We start from the raw sequence: 26,246 nt of genomic DNA, 5'->3' as shown, positions 1-26,246 counted from the left end.
AAGAAACCCATTATCCAGGAAATCCAGGATTTATCAAATATTTTGAAAGATTAAGCACTTGGTACCTTCATGTCTGTATTTTCTGAGTGACCCCTTGCAGAACCTGACTGAGTAAATTATTCATGTCCCCATGAATAAAGTAACCTCTCTTCCAACCCAACTGCTGCTGTCCTGAGCTCAGTGATGCCAACCCAGAGGCAATTCACCTGTGGAAACTTATGGTTTAGTGAAATATTCAGAAAGCACAGAAAAAAAAAAAGGTCTTGACTTATGTACTTTATCTCTAGAAAGTTGGCAGCTTGTCTGCTACGTGAATATTTCAGACAAAACAATTAAATTAGCTCTTAGTTTTGCACTTTAATCTTGCTAAATTAGCTCCTGTGATAATCACCTTTGCAGGATCAATGAGTAAAAACGCTCAAGCTTCCAGCCTCACTCCCTTGACACAAAGCGATCAAGATGTGGACTCTGGGTGAGCGAGCAAATCAATGAACATGTCAGTACTCTGTCCACAAGCTGTCAAATCAGATAATCCTCATCATATGAGTCTCATTTATTTCCTCTACTCACTCCAACCTCTCTTCCTGTCTTTAAACTATTGTTCAAAGGTTGTCTGAAGACATAGTAATGCTCCTCTCAGGCTTTTTTATCTTAACTATCTCTGATCCAATCCATCATGACAGCAAGAAGAGGGAATTCTGATTAAAACAGTGCTGTATTTGACATGTAACTTTGAAATTATATTGACAAAGGAGTTAGGTTACATCTGAATTTACAGTGAATTTACTGCTGCACGAACAGACGAACAACCTCCAAACAAACAGCCATGTGTGCTACAGTAAGTTCTGCGTGGGGGATTAATGTGGCTCTAATAGAACTCAACAGTTTCTTCACTCTCAAATCTGCAAAATCGGTTTTGAGGAGATTATTACATGGTGTTATTCGTCTGGGAGCGAGGAATGGATTCCTCAGGAGGCCAAGGTACAGTACACGGCATCTTATGCCATGTGAAACTAAACCTTCGGTACTGACAAACATGGATCTTTGCATCACAGGGTTATCTTCAAAAGGTTAGCTGAGGATCGTCTGCCTTGCCGGTCACCATAGGTTAATCTTCTCATTGCACCTTCTCAACGTCCAGTTGTGCAACTTTGCAGAAAGTAAAAAGCAGGAAACAAACGTACAGTATGTTTCTTATCATGACATATAGATACATTAAGATGTTACGTTTTGATTTACATTTTCTGACTTCTTAAAAAGCTGCTGCAAAAAGCATCTTTTTTTAAGTCCTCTCAGTATAAAGAATCTAAAAAACAAAGTCCTGCTCGACTCATTTCAGTGTCTCTCTCCATTCTTTAGGGATCTCAAGCATGGCAATTTACCTAAAAACTGTCCCCAGTGTTGCTCTACTGTGACTTAAAATGGGCCCACGATTCATAAACGTTACTATAAATAGTCAGTCTCTCTCTCCCATCTCTTTGCATCAAAGTCCCATTCAGTGTGAGAGGAAAGCTGTCAGCTGGATGTGACATTAGTGCCTGATTCATAAACTCTGTAAGCAGCTCAATTATTAGCCTCCCCACCCCAATTATCTATTTTTTCTGTAGTTGAGCGAGGCATACGGGAGGATTCATGTGTCACATTTTCATTCTCTACACTTAATAATAGTGTTTAAAGTAAGTTACTATTACTCAGTCGGTCTTGGATAATTGGGTATATTTTTTTAACAAGTTGGCAGAAACTGTGAAAACTTCGGTTGGAAAAAAGAGAGGTGTCTGTGGTTAGCTTGTGACATCCGTGTGACTGAACCAGAGATTTATCCTTAAGTACTTCTGATAAAAAAAATGTGGGTTTCTGGGTTATGTAGTGCTGTCTGGAAAGGACAAAACACTAAGTAGGCTATTTGGGGCTTTTAAAATTCTGATCAAGGATTACATCAAATAATTATGGCATTGTTTTCTATTGCTGTACTTTCAGTCCTGTTTAATGAGTCATGAAAATGATTCGCCTACTCATTCAATGATAGCATTAGATGCTATTAACCAATGAGTGAGACTCTTTCTCTGGGAATAATACTATCAATTATATATTACCAAAATTATAAGAGTAAATTTTATATATTTACATGAGAATATGCAATTTAATACTCAGTCTTGGAGGTGGAATAATGGTGCTACAGAGCGTATGACGGAGAGACACCAACACTGACCTTTTATCTATCACCTTATATAATTGATATGGCGAATGTGTTAGCAAACAGTTGCTAATTTACACATCAAGCACATACTGAGCAACATTAGCATTCATTTAGTGTCATATTTCTGGCCACCAATATAAGTCCAACATTCACTCTCTTTTACCTTTGTTTTGGTCTCCACCAAGCTGCTAAATGCTCCACTCTGCTCACCAGCCAGTCGCTAACTTTGTCTGTCTGCTGTTTGGTGCTGGGCAGGTAGCATAAAGTGTGTTTTTAGAGCTTTTTTTCCCTTTTGCTGACAACAGCTGCCTGCTGCGGCCAAAAACGACCCTGATGAGAGTGATGAGACTGAACCAAACAGTTCAGTTTGTGGGCTATAAAACCAAAACAGTTAAAAGATACTAAAATGCTCTATAGAGCTGAGGTCAGCTGCAGAGTTGGGTAAGAATTCCCTGTGGGTCACAATACATGTAGTCATCTGATTCATTGTTTATATAATAACATTGATTATAGCAGTTTTAAGATATGCAGTGAATGTGCTCTTCTAACTGTCCTTGTCTGACTAATATTTTATTTACGTTACCAACAGCAACAGTTAATGAGAAAATCTCCTGTGTAATTATTAACACATCTATCATAGAGATCTATACAAAAAGGATCTGTCATTCCAGTCGCAGCACATTAAAACTCTGTTTCGCACACAGAAACAGGGCAGGACATCCTTCAGACTGCTGAGGCAGAAATTATGTCTAACCAGGCATTTCTTGTAGGTAGCCTTGCAAGCACATCATTACTTCCTGCTGACAGTATGAGGAAATTATTGATGATATGGGACATACAGATTTAAAAGCTGGAGATTGCCAAAACACAAGGATTGCCAACATTGCCGTGAATCATATTATAGCTTACATCAGCTCTAAATCATAGGGTTAGAGAATAACAGCATATAATAAATACTGTTCTCATATTAGCAAGAACTACCTGGACAACAATGTAGTGTAGATGCAGCTTCTCAAAAATTAAACTAAACTAAAAAAATCTTTCAAACTCCAAAACTTCTCTGTTCATGTGCTTCTCACTGTGACACAAACACCTGCAGAGTTAGAGAACTGAGGATTTTGTAAAGACTGTGTGCAGATACAGTAGCCCCCAACACCACATATCCCCCAAGCTTAGCATAAATCTGCTAATAACAGCCTGTGTCTGAAACGAGGTTTTCAGATTTTAAAGATTAAAGCTGCCAGTTTGCAGAGCACGCGAGCCTGCTCTGTCAATGACTGTTTAAACAAACTACAGACGGGTTCAGCTAAGACTAATATGAATGACTATTTCACCTGTAGCACAGGTTATATCATGCGCGTCAGCTAACCTGTAACTGAGGAGGAATTCTTCTAATCATACAACCGACGGCAAAACCTCTGCAAATCTGATTCATGGAATCTGTGATTATCCTCTTAACAGCTGACGAAGCAGAAACTGTTTTTAAAGGTATACTATGCAGGATTTGTCGGTTGCTGTTTGTAAACACAACATTCAAAGTTGGCCCCTCCTGTCCGGCTCTCCTCTGCTCTCCGCCTGTATGTGCGAGGGCGGGGCTGAAGTACACGCACACACACACATACACGCTGCCATAAGTGCAAGAAATTCCAGCAGTAAGGGAAACAGTACGAGCGATTTATCAATCAACTGTTGAACAAGCAGAACATCCACGATGTGTCCGCCATTTTTGTAGCTTCCTACTTTGTAGCTTCCACCTTCACACCTTGGGCGTTCTTATTGGCTACACACCCACTGTCTAAAGGTTGATGCCCAGAAACATCCCGAACACAGCAAAATAAAAAGAAAATACAGGCAGAGGGCAGAGTCTCTGCAGATACAGACACCGCCACACACTTCTAGTGGGTCATAAGTGATGATTGAGTGGGATTATTTTTGTATCAGTCTATACAGTGTTTTTTAGGAAAATCCTGCATAGTATACCTTTAACGCCTCACACGTTAAGATCATGTTCATGAGCAGCAGATAATTTAGAACTATATATTATATAGGAGATATGAATGATACTATATTTATATAATTGATGGATAATTTTTGCCATTTATTAGTCAAAGAGGCCAAACATTTGCTGGTTCCATCTTCTCAAATCTTGATCTCATCTTCAGCTCATTTTAAACAAACTCTCACACACAGTGTCTCACTTCAGTCTACACAAACTTCATCAGACTCAAATGTTGTGTATAAATTTACCAGGGGTAAGTGAGACTGTGCACAAGAGATTTTTCACTTTTATTTAAAGGCACCATGTGAGTATTCTGACCTCTAATAGCGCTATGGAGCAGTGTTTGTTTGTCTTGTGCATATGCAAGAGGACGCACATGCACGTGCACACAAGTGAGGTGATACACAGTTCTGCCAGTGGTTTCACACTATTCCAATGATCTACAGGTGGTTGTAATGCACCAAGAAACTTATCAACTTGCCAGCAAAGGCAGGGAAGAAGAAGGCTGAAAGCTAGTAAACAGGGATGTAAACAATGCAGGATTTTAAAATACTCATATTAAAATCAGCTCTGCAGATGTTTTATGAGGAAGAAAATGCATTTAGTACTTTTGTTAGACCTCATAATGTGTTTTGGTGAGTAACACTTGTTCTGTCTTAAAACAACAGTCAGGAGCCCACGTGAACATTAAAACAGGTTTATCTTGCTATAATCATTCTTCCTGTTCATACTGACCATTAGAAGATCCCTTCATAATGCACTTTCAATGTAAGTGATGGGGGACAAAATCCACAAGCCTCCTTCTGGGCAAAAACGTATTTAAAAGTTTATCTGAAGCTAATATGAAGCTTCTGCCATACAAATGAGTTAAATCAAGTAAATGTCTTTCAACATTACAGTCTTTATAGTACCAAAGTCCCTCTTTTTGTTATTATACTTCTACCACAGCTCAACAAGGAAACACAAAGAGGGAATTTGTTGCTAAAACGACTGTAAATGTGGCAGATATCCACTTGATATGACTAACTCATACTGCTGGAGTCTCATATAAGCTTCAGATCAACTTTTAAACCCATTTTTGCTCAAATGATTTTGGTCCTCATCACTTACATTGAAAACACATTTGAAGAGGATCTTTTAATAGCCAGTATGAACAGAAGGAATGATTACAGCGAGGAAAACCTCTTTCATTGTTCTTATGGACACGTGACTGTTGTTTTAAGACAAACTTGAAAAATTGTGAACCTGTCCTTTAAGATGTGCTGCCTTCCAACGCTCCTGTAACACATTGAGACAAGCACGAGACGAGCAAGTTATTTGATACACTAAACAATCAATCAATGAATCAAAAATAATGCGAAAAAAGTTAATTGATAATGAAATAATCATCTAGTTGCAACCCTAAAAAGAATCTGGCATGGGATTTTGGCATGATAATATATACAATGAGATGGCATAAATGTGTCAGGGGGCAGACATTTTGCTATATCAGGGTTTTTATACTCAGTAGCCAGTTTATAAGTTATACTTGTGTGATACTGAGAGGTGTTTCTAATATTTTCTCCACCTTATTCATATCAACAAAGGTAGACTAGAAACACCTGGCAGTATAATAATTCAACAGCACCACAAACTATAGCTTCCAAAATGACCATAAATGTCAATACCTGTTGAACACCTTTTTTTTTTTTAATGAAGGTCATAAGTTATTGCAGGGAAGTTGTAATAGACTGAACTAGTTTTAGCTATATAGACCTAATAAAACAAGCAGCTGTGTATATCTTAATATCTCTGGTTGCATTAGATATTATGTAATGCAGCAAATCAATGAAGAGGAGCATTTTTATGGCCATATTGTATTTTCATGATGTTTTTATCACTGTGATGACGTACTTTGATTTATGAAAACAGACGTTACTGAGTAATTTATCAATTTCTCCTCTGATTTTCCAAAGACTTGCACAGTACATCACTATATTTATTGATATTACAACTATAAAACTGCGTACATGTGTCATGGAGAATTTTATCCACGTTGTCCACTTCTAATAGGAATGATACAATCCCACACACACACACACACACACACACACATTACACATCAGATTGCAAAACACACACTGAATCTCCTGATAAAAAATACAAAGGTGTAACGAAACCCACTCAGGCAAGGTAATGACAAGAAGGAGGGATGAGATGGGACAGGCTACACCGTCTGCGAGGCTACGGATCAAAACGGAGCTTTGAATCTTCTCCTGTTTGTTCTTTTGTTGACAGGTGATCAGTGTCTGGCCTGCAGCAGACCACTGCGTCTGTTCCACCTCTGGCTCTGGGCTCCAATTGTTGCTTCAGCAATCTGAGCCCGGTGCCAAGATTAGCTTCAGGCAAATCACGCTGTACCTCTTGGCTTCACAGTCTCGCCTTGTGTGGTTTTAAAGCAGTGTTAGCCACAGAAGCCTACAGATTAAACACAGCATTTTGAGTAAAATAACAAACGTACTGTATGATTCAGTGGCTTAACAACTGGCTTAAACAAACAGAAGCTGAATGAGCTGCGGGTTATTATGATGATATTCAAAAGCTGGCAAATAAAGCAGGTGTCCAGGTCACCATAGAGACAACAGCAGGGAAACATGGAGGGAATGCAAACATGTTTACATGGCAGTGGGGAAAAGTGTTTGCCCAAGGGCACAGAGACACAGCAGGCTTCACTGGAATATATTTTAATACCAGCGAAACACTACTTACAGGCAGCGCATGCATACGGATCACATTACAGACTAAAACACAACAGTAGCCACTGAGAAATGTTCATAAATCCCCCAAACAATATTTATCTACATTTGTCATGAATCTTCTTTTTTTTCTTGCAAAAAAACCCATTAAAATAACACTAAAAGAAGTGGTGTAAGTTGTCAGGTACTGCTTAGTCAACCAGCTTTGCCTCGTCTTTTCGTAGAGGTTTCATGGGGAGGGGGGGCTTCTTTTCATTATAAGACAGTTTATTGCTGAGAGATTTGGGTGGTAACAGGGGTGGGTGGGCTTTGAGGGGAGACATAAGAGAAAGACATGCATCCGAGGACGCTTTCTTTCTTTCTTCTTTTGTTCCTACTTTTTTTTTTTTTAACTGTTTTTCACTGCAGACTAAAATTGATTTTATAAGACAAGGACAGATTTTCAGGCAATAAAGAACACTTGAGTTGACCCGAGTTGGCAACGACTATTCAGCCCCTCCCTGCTCCCACACAAATAAATCAAGCCCCCACCACCCCCCCTCACCCACCCTAATATCTTCCTCCTCTGGATGACGTCAGAGAATTGAGTTTTCCATGTTACTCTCGGCCTCCACAGCAACCAGGGGTGACACCACCCTCCCCCTTGACCTGACCCGGGGAGAAACTCTTTTTTTCCACGGGGGTATTGTTCCCCACACTTGAATGGATCGCCCTCTAATTCATCTCAGCATGTGTGATAGTGTACAAAAGCCAAGGAAGCCCGGGTCCGACGTTCAGAACAAAACCAACAGGGACCGGAGTTATAAATCTATACATGTTAAACCAAAGTGTTGCTGTTGGGGCGGTAAATTCTGTTAGGAATCCACAACAACCACCAAAACATTGCTTCTTACTGCAGTAATCGCTCCAAGAAACAGGAGACTGATGTTAATAAAAATGTCCACTATAATCCACCAAAACACAAAATATGTCCTTATTTACTCAGCACACCAAACATCGAAAACTGTCAAGTACTGAAAGTTGGCATCAAATGCCTGCTGAGATTCATAGTTTTGTTTATATAATCAGTCAGTTATTGATTTAAAACTAGAGTTTGCCAGTTCTAACTATTTAGCCAAAGTTTTTGTGCGGCTGCTTGTAATATGAGGACTTTGGTTACTTTTGTTAAACGAAAGAAGAGTTTTGCAGAAAAATAGGTTTCTAAAAGAAAGTATCTACTATTTCAATAGATAGCCAAGATTCAGCACGAGTATTGAAAATGTTTAAAGATACGCAGCCCTAGTGCAATATTTATGGATCCTGCAAGTAGGTAAACTACAAACTAATCTAAACTTATACAATTGAGGAGATTCTTGTTTGGAGGTGACAATAAAGCTAGTATGTATGACACAAATGAACTCCAACATGAAATAACTATTGCAATGTTGACATCTGACACATGACTATAAACTGATTACTTGAATGAAAAGTAAGTCTCTGAAGCTTTAATATATTTTGGCACCTTAGCGCACAAAATCCTTAATTAATGTGTAATAACTTACATTTTGAGCTCTCTAGTAACAACATTCAATTGATAGTCATGTTCTGCAGGGGGACCATTAAAACACTGAGGACAAGCCCGATGTTGCCATGGTGTTTACAATGCCAACATACAGCAGAGCAACAGATTCAGGCCTCAAACTACATTAAATCTTTATAATGATGTAATTTCGGACCTTAACTGCATTGCAGGACACCTTCTGTTGTCACCTTAAGGCTCAAAGAGAAAAAGAAAAAAAAAAGCAGGAGGAAGGTTAAACGCTCTCTGCTTTGCTAAAATGTGCATACAGCCTCCACTCTCACGGTACGGTGACTTTTCACAGCAGAGTTACAGTACAGGTCGTTACATATTGCACGCGCGCACACACACACATCCATCCACACACACACATACACACACACCATGATGCGGCGTCCTGCCTGACTTACCGGAGGGATGAGAGGGCTCGTCGGGACACGTAATCCGCTCCGACACCGTTGGAGTTAGTAGGAGATACTTTTCAGAGGAGAAAATCTGTGTTGTGTGTCAGGTTAGGAGCCGCTCAGGTGAACCGCAGCACCAGCAGCGCAGAGCAGAGACACACAGCTGCACCAGCAGCAGCAGCAGCGGCAGACGGCGGTGTTGTGAGCTTCCTCGTACGTGATTGGGCCAGGTGGAGCAGGCGCGTTCACGCCTCTCTCTTGCGCGCGCCCTCCACCCAGCTTGTGACCACTGGTGCAATCACAAGGCTGCAACCAGTGATGAGGTGGCTCAGTCAGGTGGCTTCATGTAACTATTTAATCGGTTTTCAGGTATTTTGTAGCTTTTTTGTAATATTGAAACGGAGTTCATATAACAGGAGAGGTTCACTATTAGGTACAACAGTCAGGTGCTCATATTAAAACTAAAAGAGGGTTTTCTTGCTGTAGTCATTCCTCCTCTTCATACTGGCTGTTAAAAGATCCCCTTTAAATGTGCTTTCAATGTAAGTGACGGGGGCCAAAATCCACAGTGTGTCCACACAGTCATTTTGTGCAAAAATGCATTTAAAAGTTGATCTGAAGCTTATATGAAGCTTCAGCAGTCCGAGTCAGTCATATCAAGTGGATATCTGCCACATTTACAGTCTTTTTAGCATAAAATTTGCTCTTTGTGTTTCCTTGTTGAGCTGCGCTGGAAATATAGCAACAAAAAGTGGGATTTTGGCACTAAAAAGACTTTTAAATTTGTGCACAGAAGGAGGTTTGTGGATTTTGCCTCCCACCACTTACAATATACGTGCATTATAAAGGGATTTTCTAATGGTCAGTATGAACAGGAGGAATGATTATAAGATTTCAATTTGGGCACCTGACTGACTTGAAAAATTGTAAACCCATCCTTTAACTGCTCACATCATGAGAACTTATGGAAAGATTTATAAAACTATCTGACAGAGAAAGTCAGAGTGACATTTCTTTATAGACCAGATTCATTGTTGGTCGCATCAAAACACACCTCTGGCCATTTCTTTTTCTTTTATCTCTGCTTACTTCTTGTCTTTTAGATACATTACTTTTGAATGTATTTTTTTTAATTCAGGATATTAGAATGATTGTGCCACATGTATTGTGTTACATCTGCTTCCTGATCTTTTCTGTCATGTTTTGCAATGACTTTGTATTACACGTTTTTAATAAAATAAATGTTAAAAAACAGGCTTGTTGCAGCTTGATGACATAATGCATTTCATTATTATAAGAGGTTTACATTTTTTTCCTTTCCTTTTCCTCTCAGTCTTCCTCTAGCCATGCTTTCTTACCATTTTCCTAAATTCTGTCCTTTCTTTTCATTTAATCATTAATTTCATCCTGTCCTCTGTCTTCTTCCTCATTTCTATCTCTCCGTCTTTAACTGTTTAGAAATTGTGAAAATCCAGAAAACTGGAGATAAAACAGCAAAAAATAAACTTACACCTTCTGCTGTAGTAAAATCTGGATGCAGGACTTTTACTTTTCACACTGTGCTATTGTTTGTTGCCCTTTGCTACTTTAAGATTAAACTATTTCTATCACCACTGTGAGGGTATAACACAAACTAGATTAAAAGTGCAAAAGACAATTAGCTTTTTATTGCACTCACTTGCACATTTAAGTCTACAGTGTGACAAATAAAACTTTAAAATGTATTTGGATGAATTTTCCTCGCATCCAATTTATACGAAAATTCTCAGTTATGAGAATGTTCATACATCTCTACAATTTTTGCAAAAACTGCTGAGTTACAAAATTAAATTGCACCATTATTTCTCTTCATTTTTAATCGTCTTAGTGTGTCCATCTGCATTTTTTAGTTTTTAATTCTTTTTAAATAATTTCAGGTATGTACGAAGCTTTGATAAGCATGTATATTGTGCTATATAAACTTACCTTGTCATGTCGGAACCACATTCGTCTTCACTCCTTTCCACTGAAAACCATAAACCTGCCGCTATACATACGATAAGTTTTTCCTTCAGTGTCGTGTTCTTAAACGCTACATTTAACTGACAATGTACCTACAGATAAAAGGCATCACTGAGGCTGTGATTAACATCCTCGAGGCTTTTCTGAAGATTAACCTGATCCTGTAAAATGTATACCTGCGGGTGTGGTGGCTTTATGATTATGAAAACCCCAAAAGCACCTGGACTCGAGTAAAGAAGAGTCCCTCAGTCGACTACAGCAATTTGAATCCATATGTAAACAGAATATAAGAGACTATGCAATAAATCACTGCTGTCTATCTCAAAAGGAACTAGAAAAAAACAGGACGACAGATCAGGTGTATATTCTCATAGGACATGTTATTCTCACAGGACATTGTTTTTTTGCTGCAGCACTTTGGAAGCAATCAGCCAAATGAACTCTATGGTTTTACTGTGCTTCATATTTCTTTGTTGGCCCCTGGTGGTGACTTTTCAAACATGTTTCAACCACAAATCCTGACTAAAAAATAAATAAATCTCTGCACACATTTAAAGAAAAGAAACGTTTATTTTCCCCCAAAGAGGTTACACAACATCCGTAATCCTTTTCAACTCAACATTTGTTAATGTTTCATTATTACAAAGGTATAGATGCACTAGTACATGCTGGTACTAGCATATCATTCTTTAGGTCTTCAGGAAAAACACAAAGCCAAACGGCAGCATTGGTCATAAACTACATACTCAGGGTAAAATAGAGAAAATTACAAATATATATCCATCTATTTCAAGAAAACAATAGATTGTTTTACAAGATTCACACTCTCAAACCGCTGTAGTAAGCCATAGGAAAAGTACAAATCAACAAACTGAGGACATGACAGCTGGTTATACAAACTAGTGTCCAGTATGTCCTCTTTGAAAAATATACTTTTATATAGCTCAGTGAAAGAAACTGTTAGCAGCTGAGGCAGAGGATGCTGGTCTTTTAAATTTACAAAAAAAAAAAGTTTGTCAAGTTAATCGCATTTTGGTTTACACCTTACATATCATACAGTTCTTACAAGTTTTTTGTAATTAGTCTCAAATGCATAAATGTGCTTATGTGCAATATGGATAAATATCTTTGAGAACAGCATGTCTTCAAACAGACTTTCTGAAGTTACTGGAGTTTCCTTTGCGGTGTCGTGTGGAGTGTTATAACATGGTACAGGCTTTAACCGTACTTCCTCTGGGTGTGTGTGTGTGTGCATGTATGTGTATGTGTGGTGTGTTTGGTCCGTTCTCTTCATTAAGAGTTGATCCCAAAAATTGGTAGTGAGAGCGCCTGTTTTCGATAAAAAGACCAGGTAGCATGAAGGGGAAGAGAAGAACTAATTCAAGAAATCAAGGCACATTTAGTCACATAAGGCTGGTCCTTCATTTTCTCTGGAATTGAAGAGAATCAACACTTTTACCCATTCAGTCACATGCCATGAATGTAGACAAAATAGGGAAATGCTAATGAAAAACTGAGGGTAATATTGATTAAAAATAACGTCAAGTCAACGTTACTGCATCACAGCGTGTGGAATTTGTTGTGAACAGCAATCAATATGACTTTTAAATATCTATTTAAAGGGATAGTTTTGACATTTTGGGATATAATCTTATTAAATTTCTTGTGAATTCGATGAGAAAAGCAATACAGCTCTCATGTCTGTCTGTTCAATATGAAGCTGGAGCCAGAAGCTAGTTAGCTTAGCTTAGCATAAAGACTGGAATCAGGGGGAAACATCTAGTCTAACTCTGTCCAAAGGCACACTCATCTCCTGTAACACCACAAATTGTTATTTTTACACTTTGGTTGCTGTACAGATTAAAGAAACAAAATATAAAGTGTTAATTAATGAGCTTTACAGGTGCTGGTGGGTAGATTTTGTTAGCTTTGGACAGAACCATGCTAGCTGTTTCTGGTCTTTATACTGACATGAACTAACTGGCTGTAGCTTCATATTTAACAGACCGACAGACATGAGAGAGGTATCCACCTTCTCATCTAAGTCTCAGCAAAAAAAGTCAATTCAATATGACTCTTTAAATCAGAGGTCAATTTGCATTTGCATGATCCAGAAATCTGAATGCTGTTTTGCCCCCAGTGTTTCTCTCATGTTCATTCTTATGATCCCTGCTGCTAAAATTTCACACAATCATTAATATCAATGGGCTATTATGATTTTCATTCGCACACTGTGCGAGCACAATAACACCCTACGTTATCGTGGAATTGTTTTGAGTCATCGACTAGTGCATCAAATCCCAGAATCCTTCCTTTCCTCGTTCTTCAAAGGATCTCTACATGAAAGGTACTGTTATAAGAGTAGCGTAGCTCCTTTAGGGCAGTGCGTAATGTGTGTGTGTGCGCAGCGAGTGTGTGGTTGAGCAAGTGGACAGAGCGAGCGGTGAATGCGAGCGGAGCAGAGGAAAAGGTTAGCAGTAAGTTGTCAATCTGGCAGTAAATATACAGTACAGGCTACAGTGTGTAAGTTAACAAATGCTGCAGCTTCTCAAGAGAAAGAAAAGTTTTGTCTGTTGTTTCCCCAACTGCTGGAAAAGTGAAGGCTAGCCCAAAATTAACGGCAACGGGTTAGCCCTAACCTGACCAGGCTCACTTAAGGTGGACTGACCTTTAAAGTGGACCAGCTATTCTCATTTTAGTGTCAATCTCAGCCGCTCCTAAACATACAGCAGAGAAATGCCTGGCCTGCTGAGTCTCTCCCGTGTATGGCTCAGCAACCCCCTCAAGCCCCGCCTCCCAGCACCGCCCCAGAGCAGACAACCTCAGGGAAACACTGGCCTCGTTCATCACCACAGGTGTCAAAGTCAAATCATAAGAGAATCATGTTGAATGTTAAAAGCCGTCTCCGGTCTCTTCGTGATCAGACTCTCATAAAGCAAAGTTCATCTCAATTTCAGTCAGCTGATAACAGAAATGCAAATAAGGTGAAAAACTGGCAGTCGTTTTTGATCCCCCGTAGTTGCCCTCACAGAGCCGACATGTCTGCCGTGCTGGGATACAACATTCATATGCTGGAGTACAAAAGGCCATTTACAGTTTCCAAATGTGTTTACTGCAGCACCTGTTTAACGGACTGGTCAAACAGTACAAAAGTGCATTTCCTATGATTTCAAACAACTGCAGAGATGAAAAGAATGATTAAGTATAACAGCAAGAGTAAAACGGATTGTGGGCGTTGGTTTTTTTTTTTTCCTTTTCTTGTTTTTCCTTAAAAGATTTACAGTTCTGAAAGTTTGAAAAGTAGTTAACAGCGGAGTTGAAGGGAGGAGGGAGGTTCCTGTAGTTTCTGTAGAATTTGACATTTCCTGTCAAAACAAACTGAGCCACTAAATGAGTGAAAAGGAAAGAAAGGATTGATTAGTGCTCTTCCAGCCAAGATGGACTGTTCCCACCTGGCATTTTCAACTTGATGTGGAACTGCTTGAGAGTCTCTTCCAGCTGCTGTTGGTTTCCAGCGTAGTAGGCAGCTATGGCATTGTGGAACAGGATGAGCTGGTTATGCAATACCTTCACCTGTTTGGAAGCAAAGAAAAGGAAGAATAGAGAGATGATGAGAACGCTTGAACTGAGAGTCAATACAGTACGTTGGCGCCAGTATATATAACAGCCAACCTTGTTCTCTTCCAGGAACTTCAGCTTGACGGAGACGTCGTTTCGCATCCTCTCGAACTTCTCGCGGTGGATCTGGAACTGCTGCTGTGACTGCTCGATCTTGGGCATGGTGACGGCGTCGCGTGGACCCAGATTCAACTCCTCCAAATCCGTACGGTACGCATCGTACTCAACCCTACGAGTGTGTTATTAACGAAAAAGCATCAGAAATATGTAATATGTGTGCAAGCATTACGATATGTGACACGTAGCAGAGGAGTGTCATTATACATTCAGTACAACAGTGTGATGATAGTGACCCTGAACTCCAAATCCATGTTTAATTGAACCACCAATAGAAGACATTAGTGCTGAAACAATTTGTCGATCATTCGGCCAGAAAAACAATTATTATTAATTAATCAAGTATTCATTTAAGAGTTTTTTTATACAGAAATGCCAAACATTTGTTGCTTTCACCTACTCAGATGTGTTGATTTGATGCTTGTTTACTGTTGTCCATTGAATATCTTTGCTGTTCAGACAAAAACAAGCAATTTGGACCAAAACAATTGGGAATTTGTGAGGCATTTAAACTGATTAAAATAAAAAAGTAATTTGCAGAAAGACATTTAGACGATAACAGCAGAGTTTCTTTGGAGGTGTTGATGTGACAAAGATCCAGCCAAACGTTTTCTCTAAATGGTTAAAAAAAAAAGTGTGGATTGAAGATTTGAGTTGTCATGCAAAGAGGACAAACACATATTTTACGCATTACCTGGCGATTTCATACTGTTTTATATTGAGCATGGTGTCTTCGATTGTTTTGTCCACAAGCGTGTTCACACTGGAGATGAAGAAGTTGATGGCACCCAGCAAAGTCTCTCCATTTTTGGACAACAGCTTTTGGGTGTCAGCGTTGTAACCAAACTCCTCCTGAAGAACAGAAATTTCAGTGATCTCATTAGGTACTGTTGAGGATTCATCAGCTACAGTATAAAGGAGTATTAATAGTTATTAACACTGTATAAATAAAACAACACGTTCAATACATCTTAAAAAGGGGCACTTCACCAATTATACACATGATCAAACATCAGTTTACTGGTCATGGGGATTACTGTATAATGTCTTCTGTCAAGTCTGAGAAAATAACCCTGATGATGTCATGATGATGTCATCAGGGGTATCTTGGCAATTTAAAAACAATGCTAGACACACAGTAAGATTTCATTAGCGTTGTGAATTTATCAGACAAACAAATATCCCCAGAATTAGAATCTGTCTTATTTAAGGGTCTCACTTTTGTCCCCCCACACACTGTGACCCCTCTGAAACTTAAGACAGTTTATTTTTCATGCGATAATGTTTGTAGTGGAAGCTCAATAAATGCATCTTGTAAGCATACTGACCCTAGTGTTATTAACGTAAATTCCTCTAACTCTCTGCCCAACTCGGATTGAACACGTTAGATCTCTGAGAAGAGGAGGTGATTTAAATACCCTCCTACTCCAAAGAGACAGTTTTTATATTTTCACTCTTCAGACTTTTACACCTCGAGGTCAGAATCAAGATTACGAAATTAAACATTTTCTCTAAAAGTATAAAAAATGTTTGCAGCTTTTTGATGGCTTAATATTTCTAGATCCCGACACACACATTTGAAAATGTTAAAATTTGTAAATATAATGTCAGTTTCCTTAATGTTATTTGATCTAGTTAATATTTTATGGAAGGGTGTTAAGCCCCCCTTTCGTACAACAATTCAAGGTTTCCTTTACTCTGGCTTACTACTTATATATTTTTGAACATATGTGATGATGAATCTGATGTAATGTTTATATACCGATACTGTATATGTTTTGATATTTGTGATATTTTTGACATATTGTTTTTGAAGTATGGCCTTTGAATTCCTGCTCTTTTTGATGTGTTTTATGAGTTATTAATTGCTTTGAGATGTTTATCACTGTGGGTGGGTTGGATGGTTGACCACACCTGTCGTTATGGGTGTGATGATTTTCCAAATCAACGATTTGATTTGACTTTCGATTTAAACATTTTATTTTCAGCACTGACGGCTATGCCATAGCTAAACTGAGTCTTGATTTGTAAAGATCAACAGATCATTGATTTTATGTCCTGACAACTGTCATTTACCTTTTAAAATTCTTCTTTTAAAAGATAGGCTACAGGGTGTCAAGTGGGATATAGCCGCCAGTGTACCACACTTGGACCATATGGTCAAATTTAAATAATTCATTTAAAATGTAATAACAATAGCTTATTTCACCAGTCAATTGGGAACAAACTGTTAAACACAAAAAGAAGAGCCACTAGATGGCAGAAGGGTACTTTACAACAACAGCTTGAATTAATCCTGGTGGCTCTCCGACTCTGAAAGTGGCCATGGTGTCTCGAAATGTAATGCAGCTACAGGCTACCGGTAAGCTACGCTGTGGTGTCTTTGAAACGTTATTTTGTTTCCTTCGGACTTGCGCTGAACACGTCCAAGTAGGCGAAGGTGGAGAAAAAAAAAAGAAACCTACTTTTGATTTAGAAGGTCGAAACCAAATGCTCATTTCGATCGATTTTCGATTTAGAATCGAAATTGTGACACCCCTACCTGTCATCGTAGAGCTTGTCAGCCTATTAGTGTGTATGGATGTATGAATATGGGTGTGGTTCTCATTTTTACAAACATTCTTGTTGTCCTGATTACATTGTGCGGCTTAGAGTAAGTGTGGAGGTGAAAACAAATTTTTAACAGAAAGTAAACTGGGGGCTTGGACTTTAAATGGCGTGGGCATTTACAAGGCAGGGAAGGTCTATCGAAAGACACTATCTAGTTGCATTATGGGAAATGTACAATCCAGTGTTTTTTTAGCAAGACCCACATTTGGAACAAAAAGAAAATATTATTTATAATTTATTTTTAAAAATCTGTCTCTCGTGTTCCTCAACTTTTTGGAAGTGCAATACTAAATTGGCAGACCATGTAAGATATAATAAAGGATCAAGTACAACAATATATTTACAGCACAGCATTCACTAAAGAACATTCACGTCTGAGATATAAAATGCTACATTTATTTTCATGATATAACTGTACAGTATATTTATTTACTCACGCAAAAAAAAGGAACTTATTAACACAGCTGGAGGATTAACAGGAAGTAAAGGAGCTCCCTTGTAAGCTATTAACTTCCTAGTTTACAGAATGTGCACATCATGTAATGTCATGTAATGCTTCCATAAAATAAAATAAACATACACCGCAAACAACAGCAACAATAAATTGTAATCTAAAGGATAAGAGAGTGTGAGGAAACATGAAACTTCCCAGCTGGTGGCCCTCAAACCAATACATACTCTGCATTATTTTATGACTCTCTGCTAGGACACCAAGTAAAGATAAAAACACGACCTAATCTGATTGATTTCAATGTGTCTAAATATATAGACTCACATGGAGCTCTGGTGACTTGAGGCTGAGGTCGGCAAAGGCGTCGCCCAGCTGCCTCTGTGTCTGCATCATCTGGGACAGTTGACTGGCCAGCGTCTGAGCCAGCTTGATCACATTCTGGTACTTCCTCTTGTTGTCACGGAGGACTTCGATTTGGGCCTCCAGCTCTAGGTCCACAGTCCTCGAGCCCCGGCCCAGCTTCTCTGACAGGATCTGCCTGGTGCACTGCAGAGAACAGCTAGCTTAATAACAGCGCATACTGATAAGAGTTAAAAGTGCATTGTAAAATACTGAGGCTGACACTTGTGTAAGAGGACAAAGAGGAGAGAAATTATGAAAAAGACAGAGAGAAAGAGAGGAGCCAAAATAAAAAGTCTAAAGAAAGAAAAGATATCAGTTATTGTGGTTGTCAGTTTGGGATATAGTTCTCTTTTCTTCCAAAATCCTAATTAACGAGTTGGACTAAGGCTCAGAGAAGTAGCAGAGTAGAGGGAGACATAATAAATCAAGGACAGAGAGGATTACTTTATACGTGTTGATGCTCCACTTTCTCACTAGGTCCAGTTTTTCCATGGCTGGGTTCTTTAAGTCATCTGAAAGGACCACTGCTCCACTCTTTGGTTGTGCGTTCATAGCGCCTGGACAATTAAAAGTCATTCACTTAGTGAGTGATTGAGTTATTGGATTTGCAGTCTATAGAGCTATGGTGAAAATTAGGGAGGTACAATTCAAGTGTAATAATTATCAAACAGTGTAATGACATTGTCAACATTGAAGCTTCTCTACAGACCAAATACTAAATTGAAGGCATTAGGGGAAGCTGATGACATCTATGATTATTCAAATCAAAATGAACATTAAAATACAATTAGTCATGATGTATCACTTTTAAAATGCTAACAATCACAGTAAAAGCGATGTGAAGTGCTTCATTGTGTTTTGGGCAGAGGGGAAATGCTGAAACATATGGAGCCCCAAAAGTGACAAAATGTAGTTTAAGTTTACCAGACAAATGACGAAAATAGCTGAATACACCAAGAAATTAATACTGTTAGTTAAATGCTTAAAATAGAGTGTAAAAAAGAAGCTAATGCTAACAAAGCTAGCTAGCTAAAGCTACTTGAAAGTTCACAGGCAACATGCTTCCATCTTTATAACTCTTGTCTCCATTAAGGACCACAGTAGAAATAGGTCTTGGACTTTATTGTGTCATCCGCAATATTATGAAGATGTGATTTAATGTAATTTTCTCAAAAATGTCAAACAAACTAAACTAAAAACTTTTAAGTAGCATTAGCTAGCTAACTTTCTTAGTGTTTGCTTGCCAGCTAAAATGCTTAATATCACAAGTTTATACCCTGATGCTACAGTAGCATGCAGATGTCTGAGATTAGGGGTGCAAAGGATCACAAATCTCATGGTTCGATCGTATCACGGATTTGAGTCACGGATCTGATCATTTTCTGGATCAGCAAAAAAAAAAAAAAAAAAAATATATACTTAGCAAGGAACTTTTGCCCGTGGTCTTAAATGAAAACAACATTCAAGATGTCCAATGTTTAAATAAAATCTTAAAATATATAAAATATTCAATGCTCAATTGTTAAATTAAATTGCAATATGAGGCATGATACCTTCTTCCTTTAAACATGGTAGTGAATAAAAAAAATAGATAGTCAAAACCAGATGATAACTCGTGACACACGTCTTGTCCTGCAGCTTGTTGAATGAGCCACCAGGCAAACATTCACCGGGGAAAAGTGCACCGCTAACGTCAGTTAGCAGCTACATGTTTTTAAATATTTTTAATTAGCTGCTCACAGTAAATAGCATGTAAACATACCTGCAGATGTCACTATGGACCCGTTAGATGCTGGTTTGGTGTCAAAATCTCTGTTAGTGACATGCTGTCTGTCCATGACTTGTACTTACAGCAGTTTGTTTACGTTGTCTTAAATGAGATATTCAATTTTGCTGGGGGATCCTTAAAAGAAAAGTATATTTCTTTTTACACTATATATTACTATATTATCTAACTGACAATATTATTTATTGATGTATTAATTTATTTACTTTTGACTTGTCTGATAATCTTTTACTATATTTTGTTAGTTTCAGGACTCCATAAAGAGAAACTATGGGTGCCAACTTTTGCAAGGACAAAGGTTGCAAGCAGGAAAAAACCCACTGAGATTAAATGTGAAAGCAGTTTTCTTTCCAAGCCAAGCAAATGCTTTCGGCATCAAGAGGTTGCATGAGATCTAGAAATCTTCAGATCTAGATCTTAGGAAAATTACCCTACGGAGGAAAGGCTCATCATTAACCATTGCAAAGCAGATCACTACTTCATTAAGCCCAGACTTGTGCAAAGGTAAAGGGTGGAGAACCAATAAACAGTTCTGCAAGTTGAGAGAGGAGAAGAAGAAAGGTTTGATTCTGAATGGAGCACAGCCTGTGGGAACGAGGAGAGGGTAAGAAAGTAATTAAGACGAAGAAAGGTACAGTAGATTGTGGTTAATTTTGTGTAGACTGTAAATGATGACGATTCAGTATCATCTTGTTCATACTCCATCACAGCTGGTACCTTTCTCGGCCTGACTATCGCTGGAAGAGCGCGCCAGGCGGCTAGCAACAGCTGAGCTGGGAGCTACAGGTGTCACGGGAGATGTGGGCAGGCTTGCTGACCCTGGGAGATATTCAGAGTTATGATTCATTAGTATGTCACCGCCCCCACCTACAGGAGTGCAAGGGGGAATTTCTCATTTATGCTGATTTCCTGTGTGTATTTTTAATTAGGGTGGCTCTCCCCATGTTGAAGGATGAATGTGTTACTGAACAAAAGCCTACCTCATCCAGAGTAAATAACATGAAAAATAGCCATGGCAACATCAGCTCGTCCCTCCATGGGGAGATTTTTATTTGCATTTGTAACATGGGCATGATGATGAAAAGGAAAGGAGGGTTACCGCGTGGAGATCAGAAGAAACTAATTAAATTCAATTGGATGTCCACCTTTACAAATTCAAATGTCTGCCTTTCATATTTCACAGAGATTACAACCCAGAAGTGGACCTCTGAGAATACATGGAGAGAAAAACGATTTGTAAACACAACAGGATGCAAAAAAAAAAAATTAAATAATGCAACGAGCTGGACAAAGTTTGTTTTTAAAGTTCTGATAAATCCTAATAAGGTGCTGCATCACCTCAGTGATCAGTTAGGAATAAGTAGAAACATTAAAGAAAGAGAACAACAGTAGAAAAGTGGAGAGGAGTGTTTTACCTTTGTATGGTCCTGATTCAATAATGCCCTCTGTTGTTGAGGCAAAGTTGCTGGAGGTTACACAAGACTCTGAGAGGTTTAGGGCCCCAGGTCCACCAGAGTAAGGGTCCTATGGAAAAAAAAAATCAAACAGAAATGATATTAACAGGTTTAGTGGTACCTAACAGACAGGCAGAATGACAAGTAAACCCATAAAGCCACAGATATACTACTGAGCGGACGTGTACACGGACAGTTGCAGACGCCATGGACGCACAGAAACCCACAAATCTATATCTAACCAGTTCGCCTGGTAAAAGTTATCCACCTATATAAAAATTAAAAAATATAGAAATATGAATTCAGACCAAGTTTTAACTTTTGTTAAGTTTTAAGCTAAGCTAAACTACCCCAGTGACAATCAGTGACTGCTCAGGTCAATCCGTCCTGCAGTTGCTTGACAATAAAAAAATAAGCTGCATGAAATGCAAACTTAAGTTTTATATAAAACATGCTATTTCTCTCCACACACCTGCTTTCTGCTGTTATTAAGGAGCACTTGTGTGTTAATTTCCCTTCAACATCTTAAACTGAAGGTTGAGATGGGCAGAAAAATGATAGAGCAGAGAGGAGAGACACAGATCACCAGGATACCGAGTAGAGAAGATGTGACTAAATTTAAATAACTGAGTCATATGAATGGAGTGGGCTGTGCTGGTGTATTGTTATGAACTGTTGATTGAGGAGGATGGATGATTTTATAGAGGAAAACATTTCATAAGATTTTACTGTAACGTTCAAAGTAAGGTTCACCGATTGTGAACAAAATCAATCCCCGTCTGATCCAATTTTATAAAGATTAAACCTTTTAAAGCTGCATACACGCTTATTGTTGCCACGTTGTCCCTGCTACAGACTGACAGTGTGACTGTGAGCTATGAGGAGTAATCAGCAGGCCATCTGGAAGCTCTGCCAACTCACAGTCAGACGGATGAGAAAGAGAGGGCACCCTGAGGTCTCCATCAGAATGACTTCACTGCAGCAGGATCTCGCCTCGCCTGAGTACGTCATTGCTACGGAAAATTAAACCTATTTTGTGTACATTTCCGAATTTCTGTACATTTCCTCTTTGTACAAACAATTCCTCTCATCCAGGAGAGGGATTTTTAATGCTGAGTCAATTTAATGAAATGTATTATGCTTGATGTATAAGTGAAATACATAAACAGGTGGGTAGTGTTGTTGTTTAGGATGCCGTCTTTCAAATGAACGACCTTGACGACCTAGTCAAGGTTTTGATTAAGAAGCCAGTAACTATGCACTGTCTCAGACAATTATACAGTTTTGAGAGGCATTTTTATCTCTCTCTCCCTCTTTAAACAAACCCTTACCCTCTGGAATACTGTCTCCGGGCTCTGATCCAGTTCTCCGTTGCTGGTGACTGGGATCTCAGCGGCTGAGCTTCTCTGGGACTCCTCAGCCATTGTGCTTTCCTATAATGAGGAAGGTGAATGAAGCAGGTTATTGCTTAAAGCTTTCCTTGCCAACTTAATAAAGAGAAAGAGGATTCAGGATTTACTTGGAGGACACAGTAGTTGTGGGCTGCCATCTTGTGGACGCTGCTACATATGTGAATTATCGGCCTGTGCCAGGGTTCAATACTGATAATGATACTGTAGCTGCTCAGTGGAATCAAAGTGATGACATGAACAACTCTGACCTGTACAGTACATTAGTGGGAACAATTTGAACGTTTCACATGATCCAATTAACCAAATTTTGATTACTCAGCATGAGAATACCCAAAACATTATGTAATATGTACTGTAGAGCTGCTATGATTAGTTGATTGACAGAAAATTAATTGCCAATTATATTGATAATCAATTATTCATTTTGAGTCATTTTTAAAAAAAAAACTTCTCTGGTTCCAGCTTCTTATATGTGAATATTTTGTGGTTTCTTTGGTCCTCTATGATAGTAAACTAAATATCTTTAGATTTTGGACTGTTGGACGGGAAAAAACAAGATATTTGAAGTTGTATCTTAGGCTTCTGGAAACAGTTATCAACCGTTTCCTCCATTTTCTGACATTTTATAGACCAAACATCTAATCGATTAATCAAGAAAATGATTGAGAGATTAACTGATAATTAAAATGGGTTACAGATAAAGATGTATATATTAATGTATAAATGTATATGTAACACTGATTTCACCCAATTCATGTCCAATTCAAGCAAATTACTGCAAAAATATGCCTTAATACTGGTCAATCTGCCCTCCTTCTATGATTCCTTTCACTAATTCCCGGACAGGATGAAGAGCTTTGTGAACTTTAAGTCAGTTATGTTGCAGCATTACAGTCATCACCAGGATACGACACTCTTGTGCAACCACTGACACCTATTTCAACACTCCCCTATTTTGCAAAACTGTTTCTATTCAATAACTTAACAAACCAGGATGTAATATATTTGTAAGAGGATGTCACTACCCTCACTCTTTACATACATAAATTACTGGTTATAAATCACTGGTTATATTGTGAAGGCTGTCTCATATTACGTGTGTTGTAAATGTTTAGTGCTAAATGCTCCCACCCATCAAGCTATGCAAAAAATGGGACCAGTTATCTGTAAGATCTGTTGTTCTCTACGGCAGTGACATTCGCTGTGTACGTTCCTGTTAGTGTATCCTAGGAAATACAAGACTTTGTTTCATACTGACATTCACTATTTCAGACCACATTTATAACTAGTCATTTTGTGGTCCGACTTGGAAAGTCTTGTGATGCAGGAACATCCATGGAACAAAATTTTTCCTTATCCTTAAACATAATTAACATAATTAATCACATGGAAAGACCTGTTATGATCTTTATGAAAACATACAAATCACTGTTCATCTTAAACGAATGTGCCTGTGGGTTAAAATGACACAGTGACACAGTGGCTTGCTTAGCAGTAAATTTTCTGTTGGCTCATAGCGAACCAAAGGGTGGAGACAACAGTTTGTGGCAACATCAGTTTTGTTTAGGCTACAATGAACTGACTGCCCTTAGTTGCAGGCTTAAGATACATCTGCACTAGTTTTGGTACAATTTTTTGTGGCCTAATCACTGTGGACTTGGGAACTAGGACACTTACCTAACGACTATAACGCTATGCATAGTGGCTCTGTGAGGCCTAACACTGTAAAGCTGATAAATGTGGATTAGCTATACACCTGATCAAGTGCATCAGCACTGAAATAAATTGCAATCAATAAATCTGAATTGACCTCTTAGAGATGATCCTTCAACTGTGGACCTTGATCAGTGTCTAAATAATGCAAATGGCTACCAGATCACCAGGTAACAAGATCTGGGTCAGCTCTAATCGGACTGACTGGTTTCACTGTGTGAGCAAAAAGTGAGTTTAAATCCTGAGGTTTATATGAACAATACTTTATAATATCAAAGCAAGCATGTGCAGTTTTAATTCGTTTAGTAAGTTATGTCTTTACTGACCACCAGGTACAACTACTTGCAGTACTGAGTAAACATACAGAATCTGATTTTAGTACAATTTAGTAAATTAAAGAAATACTGTTAGTACACTTAAAACCTCACCAACAAATAAACAAACACAAAACACAACCTGTATGTGGGGACTGCAGCTTGTCCCAACAATGATAAGCAGCACAAAGCCCTTAAGAAGATTTAGTGACCCCAAATATATGGATAGCAAAAATAGATTAAATAATATAAACACAGTAATAGCTTCTACAAAACTACTATTAACTATAGTCTTAAGATACTAAAAAGGTGGGTCATTTATTTCATAACATACTCAAATATTTTGCATATATGTGGACATGTTTTTTGGATGTAATCACACATCTCATGCTGTACTGTCTGTGTGTTTATAAAGGAGTATAAAGGGTTAAAACATGTCCCAGCAAGGAAGGCTGGATGTAAAGAAGCTGTTTGGCTCTCTGGGGAGTCAAAACATCTTCCTTTAAAGCAAAAACCCGTAACCATAGATTTGATATGCTCAACCAGAATATAACATATTTAAAAAAAGACTAAAGTGAATCACTTTGAGTGTTGTGTCACTCATGTGACACACACATAAATACTTAAAGGCCATATGATGCCCGCCCGCACGCATGCAGGCAGGCAGGCAGGCAGGCAGGCGGGCAGCAGAGATATGCACTGGTAGGCCTGTCTAACCACCTACTGCAGATAAGAGTGACTCCTGTCTGATAATCCTCTCTGACACAAAGTTCCAACTGGCTGTCTGGCAAGGGCATGTCTCTGATTACATGTATTTAAAAAGAGGGTGTAAATGAGGAGTGATTGTAACAAAATTTGCTGACCAGCAGTGTTTTGTTTCTTTTTTTTCCCCCCCCATTTAGCTCCAGTTGTACCAGAACTATCCATGAATCCTGATTTAATAGTCTTCTTACTATATTGCAAAATGCACTGGGACTAATTCAACAATGGATCAGAGGTCTAAGAGCCAAAATGATCCCACCCACCATCTGCAAACATTTTACAGGGAGACTTGCTAATAGTGTCACCCTACTGAACTAGACATAGTAAAATAGTGGCTGGGAATTAATTAGGCATGCCAAGGGACAAGGTATGGCAAGTCATGGTTTGCTGTTTCCAACAGTTCAGTATCCAGGATACAAGCTAACATGATGTGGGAGGGATGGATAACAACAATGAACTAATTGTTCAATTAGCTGCGTCAGCCGAGGAGGAAAGAGTCACGGTCTTGCCTCTCAAACTACAACGTGACACAATCGTGCTGCACAATGTCGCGTTCAAGCTGCAAAAGGATGGAAAATGTTCCTCATAGTCAAAATTCTGGATGACGACTGTGACACGTTCGGGGGGGGGGGACTTAATGAAGGAGGATTTTTGCTTTCAAATTCATGGAATCTGACATGTAACACTGGCAGTCGGCCCAAAGCAGAACGTGA

General features: G+C 38.7%; 2 protein-coding genes across 5 annotated transcripts in view; both read right to left on the bottom strand.

Annotated features, from left to right (window-relative positions):
• The window catches only part of fhdc1 (FH2 domain containing 1), a 34,192-nt gene extending 25,103 nt beyond the window's left edge, over positions 1-9,089 (bottom strand). The window contains exon 1 of the mRNA XM_044347381.1: positions 8,900-9,089. The gene's annotated coding sequence lies outside the window, so the exon portion shown is untranslated. The remainder of the gene's footprint in view (positions 1-8,899) is intronic.
• A 2,355-nt stretch (positions 9,090-11,444) lies between these two features.
• arfip1 (ADP-ribosylation factor interacting protein 1 (arfaptin 1)) overlaps positions 11,445-26,246 on the bottom strand; it is a 20,757-nt gene continuing 5,955 nt past the window's right edge. For 2 of the 4 annotated variants that reach the window (XM_044347376.1, XM_044347378.1), the window contains 8 exons: positions 22,664-22,765; positions 21,294-21,402; positions 20,596-20,697; positions 18,537-18,649; positions 18,015-18,236; positions 15,324-15,481; positions 14,567-14,741; positions 11,445-14,467 (listed from right to left, as the gene is read on the bottom strand). In XM_044347376.1, the coding sequence (XP_044203311.1) occupies positions 14,312-14,467; positions 14,567-14,741; positions 15,324-15,481; positions 18,015-18,236; positions 18,537-18,649; positions 20,596-20,697; positions 21,294-21,402; positions 22,664-22,765 (1,137 nt within the window). In that variant the 3' untranslated portion in view covers positions 11,445-14,311. Of the gene's footprint in view, positions 14,468-14,566; positions 14,742-15,323; positions 15,482-18,014; positions 18,237-18,536; positions 19,099-20,595; positions 20,698-21,293; positions 21,403-22,663; positions 22,766-26,246 lie in introns of all 4 variants that reach the window. The other 2 variants (XM_044347377.1, XM_044347380.1) reach the window with 2 other exon arrangements.

Source organism: Thunnus albacares, chromosome 3 (genome assembly GCF_914725855.1).
Source record: "Thunnus albacares chromosome 3, fThuAlb1.1, whole genome shotgun sequence".
Taxonomy (NCBI): domain Eukaryota; kingdom Metazoa; phylum Chordata; class Actinopteri; order Scombriformes; family Scombridae; genus Thunnus; species Thunnus albacares.
This window is presented reverse-complemented; position numbering and strand designations above follow the sequence as displayed.